Here is a 23458-nt window from a genome sequence, read left to right on the forward strand (position 1 = left end):
CATGTCCTCTCAGCTGAGGAAATACCATCAGAGACTGCTTGTTCATGACGTGAGTCTGTGGGAAAGAGGCTTGATAAACAGGCAGGGTTTGAAATGTACAGTATGTACTGCTGTATTTACACAGTAGCTTCAAGGAGGCAACTGCAGATGCCTGGCATGCCAGAGGCAGCAGCGAAGGAGATATAGCCGCTTTGAGTCATGCAGTAATTCAGACGTGTCTACAAGGGAGAGATAAGGGATCGTTATCTGTGCCAGCTCTCGAGGGCTGACCCAACCACCCACGGACGGATTGGAATTATAAGGTTTAGGCAAGGAGCTTAGCTGCTGGGATTCCAGTAGTTTTTAGCATAAGGAGGCTTTCTTTCCAGCTACTGAGAGGGACTCCATGGGAGGACCGTTATTCTTCCTCCTGCAGTCCAAACTGGCAATAGATTGTACTGTACACATTTCCTAGTTGGCTGAGTGTGTGGCCTTCGGCATAGAGCTGGTGTTTGCAGAGCAGTTAGCCCCATGGGGTGTCTTCAAAGACAGTGGTGTTTTTTTTTCTTTTTTCTTTTTCTTTGTTTTTTATTTTTTTCTGGTTTTTTTTTCTTTATTTATCTGTTTATTTATTTACTTATTGGTTTTTCGAGACAGGGTTTCTCTGTGTAGCTTTGTGCCTTTCCTGGAACTTGCTTTGCAGACCAGGTTGGCCTCGAACTCACAGAGATCCACCTGCCTCTGCCTCCCGAGTACTGGGATTAGTTTTTTTTTTTTTTTTACTGTTTTAGATTAGAAGAAAACAAATTTTTTTTTTTTATCAGATCTAAGTTGCTTGTTAGTCATTTTGTTAATAGTTTATTCTGCTCTATAAAATTTCAAAGGCGTGCATCTAATTTGACTGCTTTTGCTGAGAAAGTGAACTCTTTGGTGTTTGAAGCTGTGACTGGAAGCCGCCTGGGTCCCACTAGATCCTGACCTCAGCAGTGTTGCCGTGGGACCCGTGCGTCTTTACTGCGGGGTGGCCCTGTGATGTAGTTAGAGTTAAGCAGTATCTCTGGTCTCTCTCCACTGTTTGCTAATAGCACCTCTTACCAGTGTGATAACAAAACCATCTCCAGGAGTTTTCACCTGCCTCCCCGCGTGAAAGCCACTTCAGAACAACCCCAGACCTTAAGCCAGCTTTGCTTTCTGAGCACCATTGGTGCATGTCGGTGCATGCCTTGACACAGCAGCAACAGTAATACTGTATTATACGTGTGATAGGGTACCAGATAGTAGTGGACTAGTGTGTCCTCACATATCGTAGCTGACATGTGCCAGTGGTAACACAATAAGCTGGCTCTTGACTCTACACACATATGCAGCCTTATGGAGTTAAGTACGATTGGTCCTATTTCCTAAGACCTTCGTTGGTTAGAACTCCCCAAGTTTGTAAGGCAGTTTAATGTCTTTTCATTTAGTGCCTTGTATATGCCTGGTCTTTTCTCCTAATTCTATCTGAAGCAGAGAGCAGATGCAGTGTCCCTGGGTGGGTCTCTTTACAGCTGCTGTATTTATAGTTCTACAGTGAGTGGCCTAGGGGTCCTGAAGGGCCAGCCCCACCTCTTTCTGCTCCCAGTGGATCCAAACATTCTTTCCAGTCTGCCTGTGTTTCCATATAACCTGCTTCTCTGCTATGCCTCTGTGTGTCTCTGAGTCCCCCACCTCTCATCACTCAGTTCTTGGATGCAGAGCCTGCTTCAATACACCATGGCTTGATTACATCTGCAAAGGCTTTATCTCTAAATAAGGCAACTTTCAAAGTGCCAGGAGTTAGGACGCCATCCTTGCGGGGCATTTATCCACCAAACCCACAGTTCCCCAGAGTTTTCTTGAGTGTGAGCAGCAGGAAATATTATATAGAAAGATTTAGATTGTGGAGATAAACAGATAGCAAATACAAGATAGCCTCGAAAGGTCCTGGAACCTATTCCAATAGGCCTTGACTGTCTCTGCCCCAGGGTATTTATAGAGACGCCAAAGGGTGAAGCATAAGACCTCCCCTGAGCACAGCAAGTGCAGACCATCTCAGACACCTGCACTCAGGGCCGTGGTCTAATCATCCTCTCTATGCAGACCTGCTGGGTAAAGCCACTAGGAACCTGAAAACGGGTTCCCACACATCCTTCTTCTTTGCAGCATACAATCCGACCCACTGACTCCTGGCCACTTACCATCACCTTACTTAAACATAGTTAAGAAATGGGCAGTAATGGCCTAAGGTAGTTCTGGGGCCACATGTTTCTTTTACACCAAATCACTCCATCTATTTTAGAATAGTTTTCAGAATGTTGTCATGGTCATGTGATTTAAACTTCTCTGTTTGGTGGTTTCACAGATTTCTCTCATATTTCTCCATCAAATGTCATCTTCTCCTGGATCCATCACTCCCTTTTTAGTAAACAGTCCCTCTGTCCTCTGGGTGCAATGGTAAACCTAAAAGATGACCTTCCTTTCTGTTTGCTGGGCTCCCACAGGCGGTTCATCACAGGCCTTCTGTGCAGCTCATGAAATGCCTTCTCTTTCATATCACCACTGCCCTCATGCCAACCCTTTCCACTTTTTATCAGATAGACCCAACTGGCACCAGGCACTTTCCCTCTGTTGAGGACGAACCAGTCAGACTGATGCTGTCTTAGTCAGTGTTCCAGTGCTGCGGAGAGATGCCATGACCACAGCAGCTCTTACCCAGGAGAGAATTTGAATGGGGCTTGCTTACAGTTTCAGAGGTTTAGTCCGTTGTTGTCATGGCAGGGGCATGGCAGCATGCAAGCAGAAGTGGTGTGGGAGAAAGAACTAAGCATTCCACATCTGGATCCACATGCAGCAGGCAGAGAGAGAGACTAGCCCTGGCTTGGGTTTCTGAAAACCTAAAGCCCACCAGCAGTGACACACTTCCTCCAATAAGGCCACACCTACTCCCAACAAGGCCACACATCCTGATCCTTTCAAATAGTGCCGCTCCCTATGAGCCTATAGGGGCCATTTTCACCCAGCCCACCACAGGTGACCAAACAGAAGCCCCATTACATGGAGGCACTATTCATTCTGTCTCATGTCTGGAACTTCTTGGAGTCTTGGTCTGGCCTTGCCCTCCAGAGTGTGTATAAGTTGTCTTCCTCACCGTGGAGTTGGTATTCCTAGGGAATTGTTGGTGGGGCAATGATCCAGATTATTTCTCCTGGGGGTCCTTTTGAGGTTACTTGTGTTGAATCACAGCTATGGTGTCTTAGGCAGTTGAGGTGTGGCTGATGTGTGGGTTTGTCTTTTTTTTTTTTTTTTTTAAAGATTTATTTATTTATTATGTACACAGAAGAGGGAGCCAGATCTCATTACAGATGATTGTGAGCCACCATGTGGGTGCTAGAATTGAACTCAGGACCTCTGGAATAACAGTCGGTGCTCTTAACCTCTGAGCCATCTCTCCAGCCCCCGGGTTTGTCTTTTTGTGTGTCTCTGTAAGCCTTTCCTTGTGTATTCTTGTCATTCACTTTGGCTTTGGCTCAGACTTCAGGAAAGATATTTATGTCTTTGTCTTGAGTATTGTCTTTATAAATAATAAACTTTCATTCTCTTTTTGTTTTTCTCTTTCTCTTCCTACCTTCTTCTCTTTCAACACATATTGCAGGCTATCCTCTAACTCACCCTGTAGCCAAGCATGACACTATGCTTCTGTTCCTTCTGCTCCCACCTTGAGAGGGTTAAGATTATGGATGTGGACCACCACAGTTTTATATGCTTCTGGGAATAGAACCCAGGACTTTGTACATTGTAGGCAGGCACTCTACCAACTCAGCTATGTCCCAGTTCCTAAATAAACACTAATAACCTAATATTGATAAAAACAGAGTTGTGCCTTGTTAGTGACGTGGCTTCTGACTTTTTCTGGAATATAACTCATACTTCTCTGTAAATGCCACGTAGCTTCAGTTCACAAAAACTAAGACTTTTTTGTAAAACTGCTCCACAGTGGTAATTTTTACTTGCTTCTGATTTTTATTATAGTATCGACGAATGTTTTAGGCTACCAGTAAATGTGTCCTCGTATAATAGGGTTTAAGCAGTAAAAATACTGAATTATCACACACACACCCCCACTTGCAGCCCCAAAACAAAACCAGAGAAATGAAGCAGGTTTAAGAAATCATGCATGCTCTTTCCTTCATTGGGAAACTCATTGTTGGATCATGCACTCGGCTTTCAGCAGAATTCCAAATAACAGTGGCTCAAATAATAGTGATGTTGGTTTTCACATGGTACATGAGGGATGGAAGTCCAGGCTCATTCATTATCCAGAGCTCAGCCCCTGTCTATCCACAGTTAATCTGGGGTCCAGGCTTGCTTTCTGCCCCTATGCATAGAGTCTCATGCTTGCTGATGTCTGCAGCAGGAGGGTGTCAGCCAATGATAGGAAGCTGTGTAGAAATAGGAAAAAATAGTGCTAGAAACCTTTAAATTTTTAAAAATTCTTTGAGAATTTTAGACCTGAGTACTGTATTTATATAATTCCCACCCATCTCTCTTCCCTGTCCAGCTCTTTCCGTGTCTCCACCCCGTACTCTCACAAATTCATGACCACTTTCTCTTTACTATTGCTATACATACGAATAACAGATGATATTTCCAACTGCTGAGTTCATTTTGTGTTGTATGAATGCACATGTGTTTAGGGATGCCTACTTAGGATGAGGTAGCCAACCAGGAGGCTCCTAACTGGAGGAAACTGGTTCCCCCTCTCTTTGCAGTCATTGAGAACTAGATGTCCTGTGACATTTCCCCTCTCCACACTGGCATGGTGACTGACGTTGCCATATGAAGGTCTTAGCCATTTGGGCAGCCATGTTGTTGAAGCTCTGTGGGTGCAGCTTCCCTGACCATGTGTAAAAGATTCTATCTTGCAGTGGGTCTTCTCATCCTCCAGCTCTTAGAGTCTCTCTGCCCCTCTTTTGTCATTTTTCCTTTAACTTAGGGGTCGCCTTGTACATGTATCGGTTGGGGGTCAGTTGTAGCTCTATGCCTTTAAGTCCTGTGCGCGAAGTGTATGGTGTCCTCAACAATAGTTTTTCCTTCAAGTTCTGGGAGGCACGCAAAGGCAACAGCAATAGCCTGTATTGTTTTGGGAGTCTCTTGGAGGCCCCCTGACCAACAACTAAAAGGGGGGGAGTTTTCCTTGCTTAGCCCTGGAGAGGTTTTTTTTTTTTTTTTTTTTTAGGTTATCTGTTGCTTTTAAGGGGAGCATTGTTCACCCTGTGTGGCAGAACTCCATTTAAACCACGCACACACAAACACACACATTATGCATGCATATTTAAGTAAGTTTATAAAGTGTTTCCCTACATTGTTTTAAAACATCCTTAGTGTTATCTTCCTTTTCTCCATCCCCCTCCGCATTACCCTTCTTCTGTCCTCCCTAATTAAAGCCCCTCCCCCATTTTCTTCTTTGGCTTCTTCAGAGCATCCCAGTACCCCTTCTCTAAAGCTCCTTCCTACCCTCCGTGATCCCCTTCTGCTTTCCTGGTTTCTATGGTTACACCAGGTTAAACACATCTAAAGATTCAGAGCTGGGATCCACAAGTAAGAGAAGACATTCAACATCCATCCTTCTGGGTCTGGGATACCTCAATCAGTACAACATTTTCTAGTTCCCGCATTTGTGTTTTATGCAAAATTGCATCATAAATTGGCATTTACCTGCAAATTTCATCTTTCTTTGTACCTGAATATTCCATCGTGTGCATGTACCACATTTTCACTACCGGTCCTTCAGTCGGGGGCCATGTAGGTTGTTTGCTTTTCCTAGCTACTGTGTATAAAGCAAGACTGAGAATGGCGGGGCTAGTTTTCCTGTAGTGGAGTATCAAGTCCTTTGGGCCTGTGCCACGGACTGGGAAAGCTGGGCTGTGCAGTAGAGCTACGTATAGCTTTCCGGGAGTTTTCCACCCCGAGTTCAGAGTGGCTGCCCACTTTGCAGTCTGACCAGCAGTCAGTGAGGGTTCCCATTGCTCACATCCCCACCACATTTGTTATTAGCTTCAGTTGATCTCAGCCATTATGACCGGGTTAAGATGAAATTTCAAAGTAATTTACTTTCCATTCCCTAGTCACTCAAGATGCCGAACACAACACATTTCTTAGCCATTTTTTGTTTCTTCATTTGAGAGCTACCTGTTTGGATCGCCAGCCGGCTTTTTAAATTAGGTCATTTGTTCTCTTGATTCTTTGTTTTTTTTTTTTTGTTTTTTTTTTTTTTTTTGAGATCGTTGTATTGTGATTATTAATCTTCTGTTCCCTCTGTGGATTTCCTCTACCTGATGAAAGTTTTTTTTGTTTTGGAAAATGCTTGTTTCAGCATTTTAAAGTGATTTTCCAGTTTTCCTATCTATATACAGGAGAAAACGGAAACGAGTGCTGAATCGTGTTTGCAGGTTTCCCACACCACACTCCCGTTCTAGAACCGCCAGTGTGAGGGGTTTCTCCTTCACAGCCCTCCCGTAGATTTCTCTCCCTGATGCCTGTTTCTTACATCTCGGTCTTAGAAACATAACTCAGCTCTGTAACAAACCCCTGGGGTTCAGAAGATGGATTGATTCTCTGTAGTGGGACCACCAGATCATCATGAGATCAGGGTCTTACTCTAGAACTTGGTTCTTAGAAACTTTAAATGCCCAGTGGCTTCAGGCAGTGTAGGCTCCCAGGAACTGTTCTGGCCTGGTTCCAGCCTGTCATAAACTTTTCCATGGTAATGTTCTTTCCTATGATAGAAAACTGAAGCCAGCTGGCATCAGTTGTTTTTCTCTGCATGAAAATAATAATAATAATAATAATAATAATAATAATAATTCTTGGGAGATCCACCTTAAAGAATCCTGATCCAAATCATTTTTGCTCCAGATACCCTAAGCAAGGGTGCCACGAATCACTGTAGCATTCGCTTCTAAACTGAAGACAGTGAGATGGACGAGAAATGAAAGAATGGTCTTCTTCTTTGTTTTACTTTTCCTCACTGCCCCACACTCTTTAATACACTAGCATCACAAGAGTATTTTCTTCTGTGCCTCTAAGGAGAATTGATGTTTGAAGCACCATCGCTGAGCAACACAGTATCAATGCCTGGGGTCAGAAAGAGTTAGGTTCGGTTCCTGGCCATGTGACCTTGCACAAGGTATTTTCAGCCTCTCAGTGTCTCAGTGTCCCTATCTGTAAAGTGGGAGTAACAACGTCATCTTTATGGTGGAATGTGCTCGAAATTCTGTAAGGTAGTGCACACAGAGTGGTAGCAGTTTCAGTAATCCCTCCGAAGTGACTGATGCTATCAACACTATTAATTCAGCAGTGTTTATCTCTCTCTCTAAAAATGCTTGCCACAGATCAAAATATTACCGCTGTACTATATTTTACTGTTTAAAAACTAGTCTAAAATCTTCATGCCATGTTTCACATCAGAGGGCCGTGACATACGGCAGGACTAGGCCTGGATTTATGACCTTTGAAATTGGAGTGCTTTAGGAATAGATGCCTGTTTCTCCCCATTGCCCACCACAGGCATCAAAGAAAGATGATTAGTGACATATATTCACATTCTTCACAGAGGTGTGAATGGTGAGCGCTTTGGTGGGGGTGATTTTTCTAGCACCATTCCTCCCTGCAGATGCCGTATCCATGAATGCAGCCCATGGTAGATGGAAAACAAGGGCTGGGAGTTGCTGTACTGCACAGCTGCACAGATGTTCTCCTACTGTTATTCTTTAGATGCTATGGCATAACAGTTATTTTCATAGTATGCTAGTTATTATAGGTCATGCAGAGCATATTTAGAAAGATGATATGTACCTGGGCAATGGTGGGGCACGTCTTTAATCCCAGCACTTAGGAGGCAGAGGCAGGCAAATCTCTGTGAGTTTGAGGCCAGCCTGGGCTACAGAGTGAGTTCCAGGAAAGGCGCCAAAGCTACATAAAGAAACCTTGTCTCAAAAAAACCAAAATAAAAATAAAAATGTGATATGTGAAGTTATAGACAAATATGCAGCTTTGTAAGGAGGGATGTAATTTATTCACAGGTTTGAGAGTTTCTGGAACCAGTCTCCTCAGGATAGTAAAGAACAACCCAACTGGGCATTTTTTATTTTCGTGGTGTAAATCCAATGATGGTAAGCCTAAACCGGAGCAGGAGTGAGTCTTATAATCTGGGGTAACCTTGTTAGCCCTGTGAGAGGCCGTCTGCTTGCTCTCTGATCATGCTGTCCTGATCACTGCAGTAGGAAGCTCTAGCAAGGGGCTCACAGCTCTTAGAGCTGCCTGCCTCTTCTTAGTCAAGGATGATAGGCATTGCAAGTGCTGGGCTGTGGAATCCAACCATCCGGCAGTCTCTGGCCACCCTCTTTGGTGGCAGTTAATCACAACAGATGCTTTTCCTGCTGGTGAATAAGATCCTCACTTCTCCCCTTTGTTATTCTCCGGACAATGGATAGGAAGTGTGGGGCATGTTTGTTAGTCTTGAGAGCTATTTTGAGGAATTGAATAAGAAAGGTTATTTGAAATCAGTCTCAGTGTAAATATTGCCTCTTTGCTAGTCAGAGCTCTGGGCAAATTGTGAATCTCTTGATTGAGTATTTAATTTGAATCTTGCTTATTAGTTCGCTTGTCCATTTGCAGGATATATGTGATTATCAGGCCTTTAAAAATTTCTCAGGCAGTTTCAATGGATGGTGTTCTATTAAAAAAACGAAAAATGATAGCTAACATTTGGTATGACCTAGGAGTGATTATAAGGGCTGTACATGACAAGGAGATAATCCACATATTATCTCACCTAATCCCCACAACAACCGGGTGCCTTGGTACTGTTACCACCATTGTACAGATGAGTGCAGTGAAGCATGGAGAGGTCCACATTCACAAAGGACGTATGGATGGGCTACCTCTAAGCAGGTCTTTGGAGTTATTTCTGCCATCTTCCTGCTGTGCTGAAATGCATTCCTTCTGAAAAGTCCACAAAATTGCTTGTTAGATGTGTCCTGAGCTACACTTTACACACAAAACCAGTCCCCATCGGGTAGATCAGTTGGTTTTGTTTTTTTGTTTTGTTTTTTTTTTTTCATCCCTTAACTGGAAGTAAATTCCAGCATTATTCAATGTCCTCTGTCTCAGCAGTGTTTGACTGGAGTATTTTAATGCCAGTTAAACACAAAAGCAAGTGTAGGGATTTTGAAATCATGCTACTGAATGAGCAAGGGAAACAAGTTGGAATCTGCAGAGGAAGAGCTCTTGTACAAGCCCTGGAGGAAAACACAAAGAAGTGCTTTTCATTAATAGCAGTCTTGTATGCTCCTGGCCTCAGCACTCCTGGGAGAGTGGCAGAACCATGACATCCCAATGAGAACATCAGGTAGCTACGCAAGAATGGCTCTGAAGAATGCCTGGGAAATGTCATGGAAGGCATTAGGAGACAGAGCGTTTCAGAATGCCACGGGTGCATGCCACTACTGACTTCGGTGCTGACATCCAGCAGAATAATGCCAACGCCCAACACTGTATTTCATGGGCTGCTGGACCATAGTGACCTTGGGAACCATTTCCCTAGCCCATGAGTGCTGGTCTGAGGAAGCACAAGCAACTGCTAGCTCAGGAGACATTTGTCTTTGTGCTCAAGTGTTGTTAGTTTGATTTTTAGGGCAGAGGCTGTGTAAATGTTTTAGGCAAAACCTATGGAAAAGGCATACTGAATAGGTTTAAAAAAAAAAAAAAAAAAAAAAAAAAAAAAAACCTTGCCATTACCCTGAGGATATATGTTGGGAGTCAGTGTGCTGATTTGGATAAATCTCTGTAACACCTCTTTCTCTTAATTTAACTTCTTTATAAAAAGGAAAATTGGACATGTTGCTTAGGTTTCCATCAATCATCCTTGGTCCATGGACTAGAGTTCTTAGGACAGTATGTGAAGTATGCAAGCCTTCTCCTAGTGCTAAAAACAGCAGGGAAGCTGCTCCTTGTGGTTTAACCCTTGGCCTTCCCTGCCAACACTTCTTTCCTTCACCCCATGGATCCATCTTGGTCAAGTATGATTTCTCCTTTTCTGACCAACAAAATCAAGTATCTAGGATGATAGCTAATCAGGGTCCAAGTGAGACTCCTCCACAAGGTCAGGGCATATTTGAAAGCCTTTGTCTTAAGACAGGGCAGGCCTGACTTGTCTTGTCAACCCACCATTCACTCCGTCAGGACTCCTACTGACCTGGACATACCCAATCGAAGGATTCAGTCTGCCTTAAGGAATGAAATTTGAATGCAAAATTTTAAGCAATGTCAGATGTTTCTCTAAATCTCCCAAAATTATTTATTGGTTATCAACTCCTCACATGTTTGAAAAAACCACCTTTATCATACATTAAATCCCTAAATGTGTTTAAATCAGTTTATGAACTCATCCGTCTATTTTTCTAGTCCATCTGTCAACTCCTGCCCAGTCCTGGTCCTTGAACTGCTATAGATTTATAAATGTCTTAGCATGTCCAAGGGCCAATTTATTCTTGTCTTGTTCTGTATAGTCTGCATGTCTATTTTCCCACATGATTTAAAATAATGCATCTAACCCCTCTACTCAACTCTCCCCACAAAACCATTTTGGGATTTGCATTTAGATTGATTGGATTAAGATTATAAGTTACATTAGAAAGAACAGATACCTTTATTATATTAAGGTTGTCTTCATATACAAAATTCTGATAAGCTTCATCATAAATATTTTGAGATTTTCTGATGTTATAAATGAGATGGGTTCAATTATATTTTAATATTAAACTTTATTACAATTATTTATTTATTTGCGTGTATGTGTGTGTATAGTACCACAGCATGTGTATAGAGTGTGGAGGCCAAAAGACAACTTGTAGGATTCAGTGTTCCCCTACGACCACGGACTTGGGTACCAAACTCATGTCTTCAGAGCATCTCTTATCCCTGAGTCCATCTCATTGGCCCTCATTGATCATATTATTTAACTGGATATCATTAATATATAGGAGAGATATTATTTGGAGTTCTTTTTCTCAGTCATTATACTGAATTCATGGTCACTTTGTGATTATATTTCAGCTAGTGATGTATTCTACAGAATGACTACAGCAGTTAGTGGAACAGAGAAGACGTCATATTACCTCGTGGTTGATTGAGCCACACACTTAGACATCCACAGACAACTGGAGTGAAAATGCTGATAGTCTGCACATCTATGCACTTATGATTTAAACCATGTTTTCTTTCTACTTTTACTTTAAAAGAGGTCAAATGTACAGAAAGTCACCACATACTAACAGACTCATTGCCCAAACTTGCCACAGTACTTACCATTAGACACTTTCTTCTTAAACCAAAAAGAAACCCCAAGTTGGACAGGATTGTAGATCAACATCCCTTTGTCCTTATGCTGGCCTTCCCCTTCCCAAAGGGAATGGGCCAAAATGGCTGATTATTTCTGTGCTCAGTGCTGCAGATTTTCTGTCATTTGGGGTATTTCAAACATGAATTTGTTGTATGTGGTCTTTAAATGTTTTTCTGATCTAAAAGAAATAATATTCAAATAAATAAATAAATTTCCATTATGAGAAGTGTCCCAACCTTTGTGGAAATTAAGGGACAGGAAGTAAAAGTGCGCTATAATGATTCACCTAATAAAGAGAGGGCCAAGGATGGAGCTCATCATTGGTTCAGTGCTGACCTAACATGTGCGCAGCCCCTGGATCCATTCCCAGTACCACAAAAAAAGCCAAAAGGATCTCTGTACGATCAGGCTTATGTCATATCACCACAGCGATGTGTGGCATACATTCAGGCTTTGCCTGCATGTCTGAACACAGCCTTCTTTCCAGAAGGGAAAATAACTGTGATAGGTGTTTAGCATCATATCCTGTTCTCTGTGGATAGTTATTTTGTGGTTGTTTGAGATAATAATTTAGAGAAGGAGAGTGTGGATAGAGGTTACTAGGACTTCCAGTGGGTTTCAACGGGGAGACTCATTGTTGTTTAAGACACAGAGCAGCAGCAGAGCTCCGTGGACTTGGATTGGGTCCCTGCACCTGAGCGGAGGCGGCCTGCACAGAGCTGGGGTCTGAACAGCTGCAAGCGCAGAGAGCTCCTGTGGCACAATGGAAGGAAGTCTCCGTCTAAACTCGTTCAAGCAAGGAGAGGTGGCTTTTCCATCTGCCTTTTTCTGAGCAATTCAGCTTCCTAATTACATGAGCCAAATTGTTCCAGAAACTGTGTCAACCATATGTTTGTTAAATGATGGAGACACACACGGGGAAGTCTGATTAGAATCAACTTCCCCGAGGAAAGGGAATTTCTTTCCCACTCCATTCAGCCTTTGGGGACCTGAGGGAGCGGAAGGGGAAGCCTGGCCTAGAGGCTCCCATCTTCCTTCTCCAGAACACACTGTGGTCAGTTGTCCTTTTGAACTGGGGAGAAATTGCAGGTGCTGACTGACAGAAGAGTGAGTTTCATGCAATACTCTGCAGATTCAGAGGCAGAGAAGTAATGGCCCTTATTCTGAACCTTTGCAAGATTAAATATCTGTATGTGAGTGTATGAAAGAACATCCTGTTGTTTGAATCTTAGATGGTCTTTTAATAAAAAAAAAAAAAAAACCCAGAGCCAGATATCAGGGTGAAAGCTGAAAGATCAGAGAAGCAGAACAGCCAGCTACTAGTTCTTACCTCCATGAAATCCTCAGCCTAAAGAGAGTGAGTTCTTGTTTCCTCACACCTTATATACCTTTCTCTGCCCTGCCATATTACTTCCTGGGATTAAAGGTGTTTGTGTTTCCCAAGCAAAGGCATGAGATCTCAAGTGCTGGGATTAAAGGTGTGTGCCACACTGCCTGACCTCTGTGTCTAATCTAGTGACTGACTCTGTCCTTTGATCCTCAGGCAAGTTTATTAGGGTAGACAATATATCACCACAGCATACTAGAAGTATCTTCCAAGAGTGAGCAAGCCGGCCTTTCATCCTAGCTTTTGGGAGGCAGAGGCAGGTGGATCTCTGTGAGGTTGAAGCCAGCCTGGTCTACAAAACATGTTCCAGAACAGCCAGGGCTACACAGAGAAACCCTGTCTCAAAAATCACACACCCCCCATACACACACCAAGAAAAAAACAAAAAGAAGAAGAAGGAAGGAAAATGAACCAGCCACTTTACAGTTTTTGTTTCCCTGGGTTTAAGGTAACTAACTAATTTAACTTCACTACTGTTACATGGTACCAAGTATTTTTCATATGAAGCCCACTTTTAAAAAGTAGCCAAGTGTTAGGTTCTATATTATTATATAATGCAAAAGTTTACTATCTAGATAGCAGTGACTCTTGGATGGGTGACCAAAAACCACTTAAAAGACAGAAAACATCTTTCTTGGAGACTGCTTTGGTTCTAGATATCCAAACGAAGCTAAGTTCTCCATTCAGACAAACCCCAGAGGTGAAGTTCCATGGCTGTGAATAGGATGACCAGTTTTACCATCCAAAGTGGACATCTGAAGGGCTAACTGTTCTCAACTGGGTCAAGCAAGTACCTTAGCTTGTGATTGGTGGCATTGTGTTTGTTCCTTAAATGAACAATTAATGAGCATTTTTCAAATGTATCTGCTTCTGCTGGTCAGTGGTAGCACACGCCTTTAATCCCAGCACTTGGGAGGCAGAGGCAGACGAATCTCTGTGAGTTCGAGGCCAGCCTGGTCTACAAGGTGAGTTCCAGGAAAAGTGCAAAGCTATATAGAGAAACCCTGTCTCAAAAAAAAAAAAATGTTTCTGCTTCTGGATTCCTAAAGAATAACAGTCCTCTGGCCATCCTTCCTGGGAAGAGGTGCTTCCCTGCCCACAGCTGGTTTGCACACTGCCTCTTTCTTATCTTCAGCCAGTGGGATCTGTGCTTTTGTACTTCCTGTCCCTGGGAAAGGTGTTTAACTTTCTAGTAGTGGATGATGGTTGTTGGCTTTTGAAATACCAAAGCTTTTTTGTTCTTTTAAAAATAAATATCTTAAAAAAAAAAAAACATTCAAAGCATTGATGAAATGAAATTTGATAGCTAGAGGTTTTTTTTAATACTTAGGTAAACACTGGAAGATATGAATTCTAAAACTGAAGAGGTGTAAAGACTAAGCGTTATAGCTTACATTTGTCTCCTGGGAACTCAGTCCTTGAGTTCTGTCTTATCAGGGACAACCTAACAAGCAAAACTACCTGAAGCTGGAGGTGCAGGAGCTTAGAATCCTTTACTACCTGGTTTTCGTTACTGTTATATAGATGTTGCTTTAGTTTTAATGTTTTTTGTCTTAGAGGGGTCTCTTTCTGCTCCTCTACCCCTCCGTGTGTGTGTGTGTGTGTGTGTGTGTGTGTGTGTGTGTGTGTGTGTGTGTGTGTCCACATCCTGACTCCCAGGCTGTTAGATTTACGACTGAGATGTCCTGACACTGTGCACATTTTCTGCCCTGCTAACAATGGATTTCTTTGTTTCTAGTAAACAAGATTCTTTAAAGATACAACCATGTTCCATTGTAAGGTGTTCTGTCCTGCCTTTTCCTTTGACCATAATGTGAAAACATCCTTATGTTCCTGGGTGTAGCAGCCCCAGTTCTTGCCATGGGAACTTTCAGTGAATACCGACATGACCCTAACAACAGATTTGGTCTGAAGGCTGCTTTCTGAGTGGAGAATCCATCAAACTAAACTTCAAAAAAAGACTGTAACGTTTTCCAAGGACAGTTACTAGGCAGAATGTTTACTACTGAATAATGAAGGCCCTAGAACTTTTGAACAAAATGTTTTGTTCTAAAACCTCTAGTATATTTGGACACAGGGATATTCTTTCAGCGCTTCTAAGTTCATATATTTATATTTGCTATTAAGTGAGAGAATGTCATTATTCTTAGAGTATATTAGAATTTACTGTAGGATTATCTGTTTACTTAGCAGTTCAGCTGAGGTTTATCTGCAAGAATGGAAGAGAACAGAGCATTGTATATAGGTAGATTTGGAATTTGCCAGGCAAGTGCAGCCAAGGTAGATGAGCTTGTAAATGATTTTATCTAGGTACAAGGAATCCAGGCTGGGTAATTTGATATGCATGAGGACAGGGGCATGAGGAATTGATCAACAAAGGAAAAGGTCATAGAGTCAATGAGTAGGAACTGGTATGTTAAATAACTTTGGGGGATGAGGATTTGGTGAGCTAGAAAGATGGGTCCCAGGTAGAGCACAGTGTGCCTCAGCTAATTTTGGAATGGATGAGAGGCTGTGTTTGATGGTGATGATAAGCATGGGTAGGTGGCTGAGCCTGCCGCCGCCGCCGCCGCCACTGGAGACATCAAAGAACCGAGAGAAACCACAGCAAGAGAAGTTGTTCATGTAATGCAAAGAAGGAAGTAGGGCTGGAGAGAGACAATAAGTTTGGGAGTCACTGGGAGACTCCGAAGTCTGTGATTAGGACAGAGACGAATAGCATGAGCTCCAAAGTCTAAGCCTTCCTAGGAGCAGGAAGTGATCATTTTCTGGAAGTGAGCAGTGCCAGTGGGGGGATGAGGACAGCATCCTCTAGAGAGAGACCACGATTCTGTAAGAAGAGACAATGTAATGGATTAGAAGGTGGAGGAAAGTTCAGAAGTTGAGGCCTCAGGCTTTCCTGAACTCCCTAAGGAAGGGCCCTCTGGAAGAGCACAGTGGGAGGCATTCAGGAGCAAGTTGTCCAGAGAGGGAATTAGCCTTGCTCACAGTGTGAGAAGGTGGATAAGCAAGGATGGGCACACAGCAGGATTAAGTCTAGTGGCTTGTGAAACAGGAGGCCATAATGTGGGAGCAGATAGACTGGGCATTTTGCCAGAGCGAGCAGACCTCCTCAGGGGTTCTGCTGTATAAGCAGATCCCTGAAGTTCAGTGTCTACAAGCAGACCTCTGGGGTGTTCCGTTCATCCTCTGCTGTGGTCCCTTGGTTGGGGAGGGGGTAAGCCTTGAGCTACCTAGCATGGGCAGGTGTTTACAGCTTCCTCTCATTCTGGGGTAGAGGTGGGTGTGAAAGCTAGGGGATGCACTATTCACTTAACAGTTCCAGCGTAGTGGCAAATATAGCCTAGGAAGCTCTGTATTGGGTCCATTATCCAACACTTCATCTTTTCAATGCTCTAACCTTGGTGAACTGTACCTAAAATGGCAGTGTAAGTCTCACGGTGTTGGCACCTAGATACTTGGGTGTTTGGTTGAAATTTCTCATAGTTTATATTCAAGAAGTGCCCAGCTTTGATTTGTGTTGATGTTTAAGTCCATGTAAGGAATGATCTGTCTTTTCAAAAACATAGTGCTCTTTTATCTGAGAATGTACTTCAGTGTGCTACACACATAGTGTTGGTGCTTCCCTAGATAAAATTCAGATTCCAGTTCATGTTATCAAACAGTCATTCTCTTCTTCCTCCGGATGTCTTGCCTACTTCTCAAAAAAAAAAAAAAAAATTGACTTGACATCTGACCGTGTCAGTCACAGCTACTGATTAACATATTCTTTCCCCCTCTCTTTTAGTGAAGAAAGTTACAATGTCAATGATTACTCCTTGAGGGATCAGCTGCTGGTGGAATCCTGTGACAATGAAGAGCTTAATTCTTCTCCAGGGAAGAACACTTCCACGATGCTCTACTCCAGACAGAGCTCTGCCACTCACCTCTTCACTCTGACTGTCCTCAGCAACCACGCCAACGAGAAGGTGGACATGCTGCTTGGGGCTGAGACCCAGTAAGTGCACACGGGGGAAGGGGTCAGAGTTACCCGACCTCCCGCTGCTTCACCCCGCTGCTCTTCCTCTCTACAGACGGTGGCTGCTCTTTATTTCTCTTGCTGTGTACCTACTGTGTGCTGAGGACAGCATCCAGGTGCTTTTAGTGGATATAATCTCAGTATTTCTAGGGAGGGATCTTGCTATTTGGGCCCTGTAAGTCCTGATGGATGCATTTTAGTTGAATTTTTTCATTAAAAAATTATTTAAATACTGACATTTTCATAAATGAAAACATTAGGATGAAGCTGTTTTTCTTATTCCTGCAGGTTCATTTGGAATATTCTGTAGCTTTACATCAATCTGTCCTTGACTTTCTGTAGCCCTTGAGACGCTGCTTCTCATGCTAAAAGCTGGGACACACCACTTAGCATTTCACACGGACACCTTGTGGTTGCTGTACCTTATAGCCCTGAAAAAGGGCTCATCTCCTTTAGGCAAAATAATGGAATGGTGGTGACTCTAAGCAAATCCTGCTTTCTTCGGTATCGAATTTGAAGTAATTTCCGAATCATTTGCCTTCAGTCAAACAGAGTACAAGGACTCTCAGAGACATACTTGACTTAGGAAAGCATTTCCTGGTTCCTCTTTCCAGCCAGTCTCTGAAAGCAGAACAGACATTCTGCGCACACCAGTGGCTTCATCCCAGCTTAGTGTGCAGGCCATTCTCACACTGAATGTGGGGATTAGGGCTTAATTTGCAAGTCTACCTTGGAGATTTGGTTCATTTTGACATTGCTGATCAATCTGTTTGGAAACAAGAAACCACTTGGATGTCATCATGGACCAAGTACTATGTTGGGTCGGGAAACAGAGCAATGGAAGAAAAGGAATTCCCTAAATCTGTGTCCTCTCAGGGCCTTGTACGTTTCCTACCATCATCTGTTAGCATTCACATGTATAGAGTGGTTCAAATAGATGCGCAGATAGTAGTGAATGACAGCCCCAACATTCGTTAAGACTTTATGTAAAGGTATTTTATTACAGAAGTCTTTTTCTAAGGTCCTGCAGTTCTTCCCCAGGAGCTGTAGAAAAGCCTGTGAGAGCTGCCAGCATTGCCTTCCGTGGCTGCTGCTTTTGAGAGCATCCTCGGGGTTGTGCTCCGAGAATCGAGCACCGGACGCACCCAGGGCCAGACTTGAGGAAAGGTATCTATCTCTTCAACCCTAGAAGTCCTTGGGTAGCAGAGGCAGAACTAGGCTTTCTTTGTGTGAGGGAACTTCTTTCAAAAATGGAATTGATAGGCTGGATTTTGTGTAGCTTTAAGAAAAGCTTAAACTCTTTGGGGGTTAATACTTGTCCAGACATTCCGGAAAATTCATGGAAATGCCCCCTCTGTACTTAGGAATGCAGAAAGGGTTGCTTCTGCTAGTGTTTTCCTCTTTTATTCAGTTGGCTCTTCATTCAGCCTTTGCCAGTGTACTACAGAGCTTTTCCTGACTGGCTCATCCATAATTTATGAAATCTCCATCTCTTGTTTCATAAATATTCCAAGGCAATGTCCTGCTCTTTTCATACCAAGGCTGTAGAGTCTGTTCTTTGATTTGCCTTGGGCTGAATAGTTGCCCGTTTTCTTAGCCAGACATATTCTCAGAATATTTAGTTATGTCACCCATAAACCCATGAGTATGACTCATATTCGTAGTTCTTTCATTAATAGCAAGAGAACATTTCAGAAGGGACAAGGGGGTAGAAGTTTCTCTTTGGAAACAGGAGGAGTGACTGTCATTCTTCTCTGCCCTCAATTACAGCTGAGAAATAAATGACTAGACGGGGTTGGAGAGATGGTTCAGTGGTTAGAGCACTTGCGGTTCATGTGGAGATTCTGGGTTCACTTTCCAGCACCCACATGATGGCTTACAACCATCTGTAAGGGATCTTGAGTGTCCTCTTCTGGTCTCGGTGGGTACCAGACATGTTTGCAGTGTTCATACATACGCACAAGCAAAAACATTTGAACACATAATGTAAAAATAATAATTCTTAAGATAAATAAATGGACAGATGCTGACAAGATACAAAGTAGCACTGGTAGAGATAAAAATAAATGACTTCCAAATGCGCTTTCCTTAAAACACACATACACTCTCACAATTAGTTCTTTAAACATCTAGCAGATTGTTCCATGCTGCAAGTGGACATTTGTAGATTAGTCATGAGTTACTGGCTTTTCTGTTTGTCTTATTTTAAACTTACACCTGGAAACATAAAAGCTGAACATACTGATTGAGTACTATAAAATGTACACATTATGATCTGTTTAAATCAACTTAAATATATTTATCTCGTAAAAACACTTAGCAGTTCTTTATGGTGTGGGCTATCTGGTTTTGAATAATCAGTTTTGGTCAGTGTAAGGAGTGTTCTTTGCGTCTTAGATTTGTGAAATATTGGTTGGATTTGTGGGCCGACAATTGGTTCTCACCCAGAACCCACCAGTGGCCAATAGTTCAGCAGGGTGGGCAGTGCCCCATTAGCCCCTTTTCTATCCATAATTGTGGACAGGTTGAGTCTTGTGCAAGCCCAGTGAAAGCAACCACAGCTGCTATGAGTACATGCTTACAGTGGCTGAGTCATGTCTAGAAGATGCCATTTTGTAGCTCTTCTCCTCCCTATCATCTGGCTCTTATGTTCTTTCCATCACTACTACCTCAGTATTTTCTGAGCCCTAAAGGGGGTGGTATAAATGTCCCATCATTTAGGGCTGTACATTCAACTGTCCCTTACCCAAGCAACCAAACACCTCTGCATTCATGAAAGTTTGCTGTAAAGAAAAGCTTCTCTAATTAAGGATGAGAGCAGAATTTGTCTATGGGTATAAACATATGTGTTTAGAAGGCAGTTTGACTCATGTCAGTATAAACATCAGTAGTAAGTTGCCTCTTATGGCCTATGTTCTCCCCAGTTATGGGTTTTTGATTGGGCTCATAGTATGAACTGTGGATTTCCTCTTGTGGAACAGAGGAACAAATCCAATCATACAACATTGGTTACCCCTATAATGGTTGTACCATTATTGTAGCAGTGGGCACTTCTTGCCTAGTGGTTGGTGTCATTGTTCATAGGGTTCAAAGTTGACGCCCTTTCTTTCCCAGCAGTCTATAGAGCATTCTCTGGCATTATGAAAGTTAGCCATCAGGGAAGAAGCTTTCTGCTCAGTTCTGCCTTTATTTCTCTATATTTTGCAATCAAGATACATGTTGTCTTCAGTAACAGTGCCTTATCATTCAGTTCTGGTGGGTGACCAGGAAGAGTAGCAAGAACCTGCATTATTTGGGGTCCCTTGGGACCAAAAACTCACAGGAGGGATTCCCCATGTGAACACTGCTTCTAAGAGCAGAATTATCTAGCTAAGATGGATATCTCCCTTCTAACTCGTAAGTTTCCATATTGCTGTTTCCTACACTCTTCACTTTAGCTACCCTTCGTCATGCTTTCGTTTTCCCAATCCCCTGCCCCGCCTGTTTCCCCAGCACTGCACTGATGCCCTGCTAACTAATCTCCCGCCCCTTAAGATGTCCCGCTCCCCATTGGCCCCTTCCTAGTTTCCTGACACCTAAAGAATTGCTGCTAGAGCAACTCCCCCACCCCGTCAATTCCTCCTGGTTTTCAACCTTTGTTCTTAAGAACGCTGCTGACCATTTTGTAGGATGTACATCTAGTAGTGTATGCGGTATTATATCTGTTGGGCTGTCACAAACCTTAAGGCATTGTACTGTGTTGTTCAAATCTTAGGTGGTCTTTTAATAAAAAAAAAAAAAAAAAAAAAAAAAAAAAAAAAAAAAACCAGAGCCAGATATCAGGGTGAAAGCTGAAAGGTCAGAGAAGCAGAACAGCCAGCCCCCAGTTCTTACTCCCTGAAATCCTCAGCCTAAAGAGAGTGAGTTCCTGTTTCCTCACACCTTATATACCTTTCTCTACCCTGCTGTATTACTTCCTGGGATTAAAGGTGTGTGTGCTTCCCAAGCAAAGGCATGAGATCTCAAGTGCTGGGATTAAAGGTGTTTGCCACCAGTGCCTGACCTCTATGTCTAATCTAGTGGCTGGCTCTATCCTCTGATCCTCAGGCAAGTTTATCAGGGTACACAATATATCCCCCACGGTACTGCTAATCAGACAAGAGTCTGAAAAATATGAAGAGTGACTCTTCTTGCAAAGACAAGGGAAGAATGTTTTACTGTCATAGCTTTACCTTCTAGACTTTAGAATGTGGGAGATGGAGAGTCCCCTTTGTCTGCTTTCATTAAAATGAAGCACAGACAGCTGCAGCTCCCAAAGGCAGCAGACTGTAGCAAGTGATGTCTTTGGTGCCCTGCATTTCCAGTAGAATTTGGATGTCCTTTAGGTCCGGTGTATGTACAGGTGAGACATCTAGTATGTGTTCATTGAGTAGTACAAGCTTCCTTCATCTATTACACGTGACTATAGAATAGAATCGCCATAAAGCGTGCTCAGAGATCCATCTTTGCATTTCTTTCACAGAGAAAGCTGGGAGTCTAATGAATGTGGCTGGTGCTCTCAGCCATCCAGACCACCCGGTGCTGGGCCACTGACAAAGAGGCATTGTTTGCAGGGAGCTTTGCACTCTTCCTGCTTCAGTAATTATTTAATTACAACAGGAAGTAAAAGGATGGAATAAAATTGTAAATGGTATCTTGGAGTCGATCATATTCTTCCTTCCTTTAGGAAAATCACAATATTAAGTAGACAGTCTATAATGGAAAGAATATATTTCAGGTTACAGTATTTTTTTTTCCTCCTTGAATCTAGATTCTAGGTCCAAACATGATCTTTCACATTTGAATAGTATGTCTCAAAAAACCTGTTCCTTTTCTAGGCCAAATTATAGGCGTGTTTATTAAAGATGCTGTTAGTAAACAAGCAAGATTATTTCAAGTAGAAATGGACCCAACATTTTTTAAAAGATGTACTTCTTTTTATTTTATGTACATTGGTGTTTTGCCTGCATGTTTGTGTGAGGGTGCCAGATCCCTTGCAACTGGAGTTACAGACCGCTATGAGCTGCCATGTGGGTGCTGGGAATTGAACCCGGGTCTTCTAGAACAGCAGCCAGTGCTCTTAACCACTGAGCCATGTCTCCAGCCCCATGGGCAGAACATTTTTAATAGCACACAACAATGCCATACGCCCTTATTGGGTGGAGGATGAAAATAAGGAAGCTTTCATTTGATACTCTGAGTAGGTGGCACTTATATTGAACACTGTCATATTAGATGAAGCATATTAACAACTTCACAGCCAGTCCTGACTTTTGGTGTATCTATGTGTGTGTGTGTGGGGTGTGTGTGTGTGTGTGTGTGTGTGTGTGTGTGTGTATCTGTGTCTGTCAGAATTGTAAGTCTGAATTAATATCTCTTACTTTCTAAATAATCACTTCTAAAAATGTTGGAAAAATAAGACTGCCCTTCAGTGCTTGTTTATTTTTGAGACAAGGTTCACTATGCAGCCCATGCTAGCCGGAAACAATACTTGTTTATTTTTGAGACAAGGTTCACTATATAGCCCATGCTAGCCTGAATCTTGTGATGCTCCCTCCTCAGCCTGAGTGCTAGGATTGCTGGCAGTGCTGAGGATGCAGTGTGCTGTCCTTTTAGCCGTCCTTTGTAATACCAACCTCACCTTTAGTAGACACAGTGAGAACTTGGGTTTGTGTCTGTGTCCTTTTTGCAATCAAGTTGAAACCTGCTCTGCCTGCTACCTAGTAGGGATAGGACAAGGTGCTCAGCTGCTGACATTCCTATGAGGAAACTATCATGGCGCTTTAATAGTGCTGGAAACTGTCATGGCAACTGATAGTGCCACGCATACAAAACTGGGTGGTAATGGAAGGACTGTTGAGTCTCTTCTCCACTTCGTCTTCTTTCTCCACTGGGGCCACATGTGGTGTAAGAAGAGTCTTTCTCCAGCGCATTGCCCAGTTTGGGCTTTGAATATGATCCATTCTGTCTGCTCCGTTGTATTAAGGGCTGTGAACAGCAACGAACTCCATTTTGTCCACTCACTCTGTACGCCAAGCCGAATGCAGAGCCTGTGCGTGCCTTCAGTGAAGGTTGGCTGGAGGAAGGGTTAGTTGTGCTGTGGAATTTGATACTCCATAGGTATGAGTTTACATTAGCCCAGCATTTCCTACTCAGTTACTCTGAGCAGAGGGAAAAGTCTGAACTGCATGTGTGGCAGGTTGCATATTCCTCTTGTTTCATATTGTCACTGAAGAGACGAGATGAGGGTGAGCCATGGGCTTTAATAATGGTTTTCCTGTCTTGAGGATTCTGTCTTAAAGCGAGTGCTCTGCGCCTGCCTTAGAGATATGGTCCTTCCAGTTTTCTGGTGGGGCCAGCTCCTTGGCAAGGAACTTAAAGCCCCAGGGGAAGTGGTGTGGTTTGACAGCTTCTAAGAGTGGGTGGGACTGGCTCAATGGGAACATTTTCAAGAAACAGCTCCATTCAGCAAGGGCAACAACAAGTGTCTTGTTCTGTCCTCTAGAGTCTCAGCAAGGGGCCACACTGTCTCCAGGATGCCATTAGTATCCAGACAGCATGGCACGGGAGGGAATGATTTCATCTGGACTGCTCAACTCAGTGGCAGGGGACAGCTGCTGGATCTGGAGATTGCCTT

The 23458-nt window shown here is 42.9% G+C and overlaps 1 protein-coding gene across 1 annotated transcript in view; it reads left to right on the top strand.

Annotated features, from left to right (window-relative positions):
* Arhgef26 (Rho guanine nucleotide exchange factor 26) overlaps nucleotides 1–23458 on the top strand; it is a 110853-nt gene that overhangs the window by 81662 nt on the left and 5733 nt on the right. The window contains exon 10 of the mRNA XM_037207293.1: nucleotides 16573–16782. Coding sequence (XP_037063188.1) covers nucleotides 16573–16782 — 210 coding nt within the window. The remainder of the gene's footprint in view (nucleotides 1–16572; nucleotides 16783–23458) is intronic.

Source organism: Peromyscus leucopus, chromosome 6, assembly GCF_004664715.2.
Source record: "Peromyscus leucopus breed LL Stock chromosome 6, UCI_PerLeu_2.1, whole genome shotgun sequence".
Taxonomy (NCBI): domain Eukaryota; kingdom Metazoa; phylum Chordata; class Mammalia; order Rodentia; family Cricetidae; genus Peromyscus; species Peromyscus leucopus.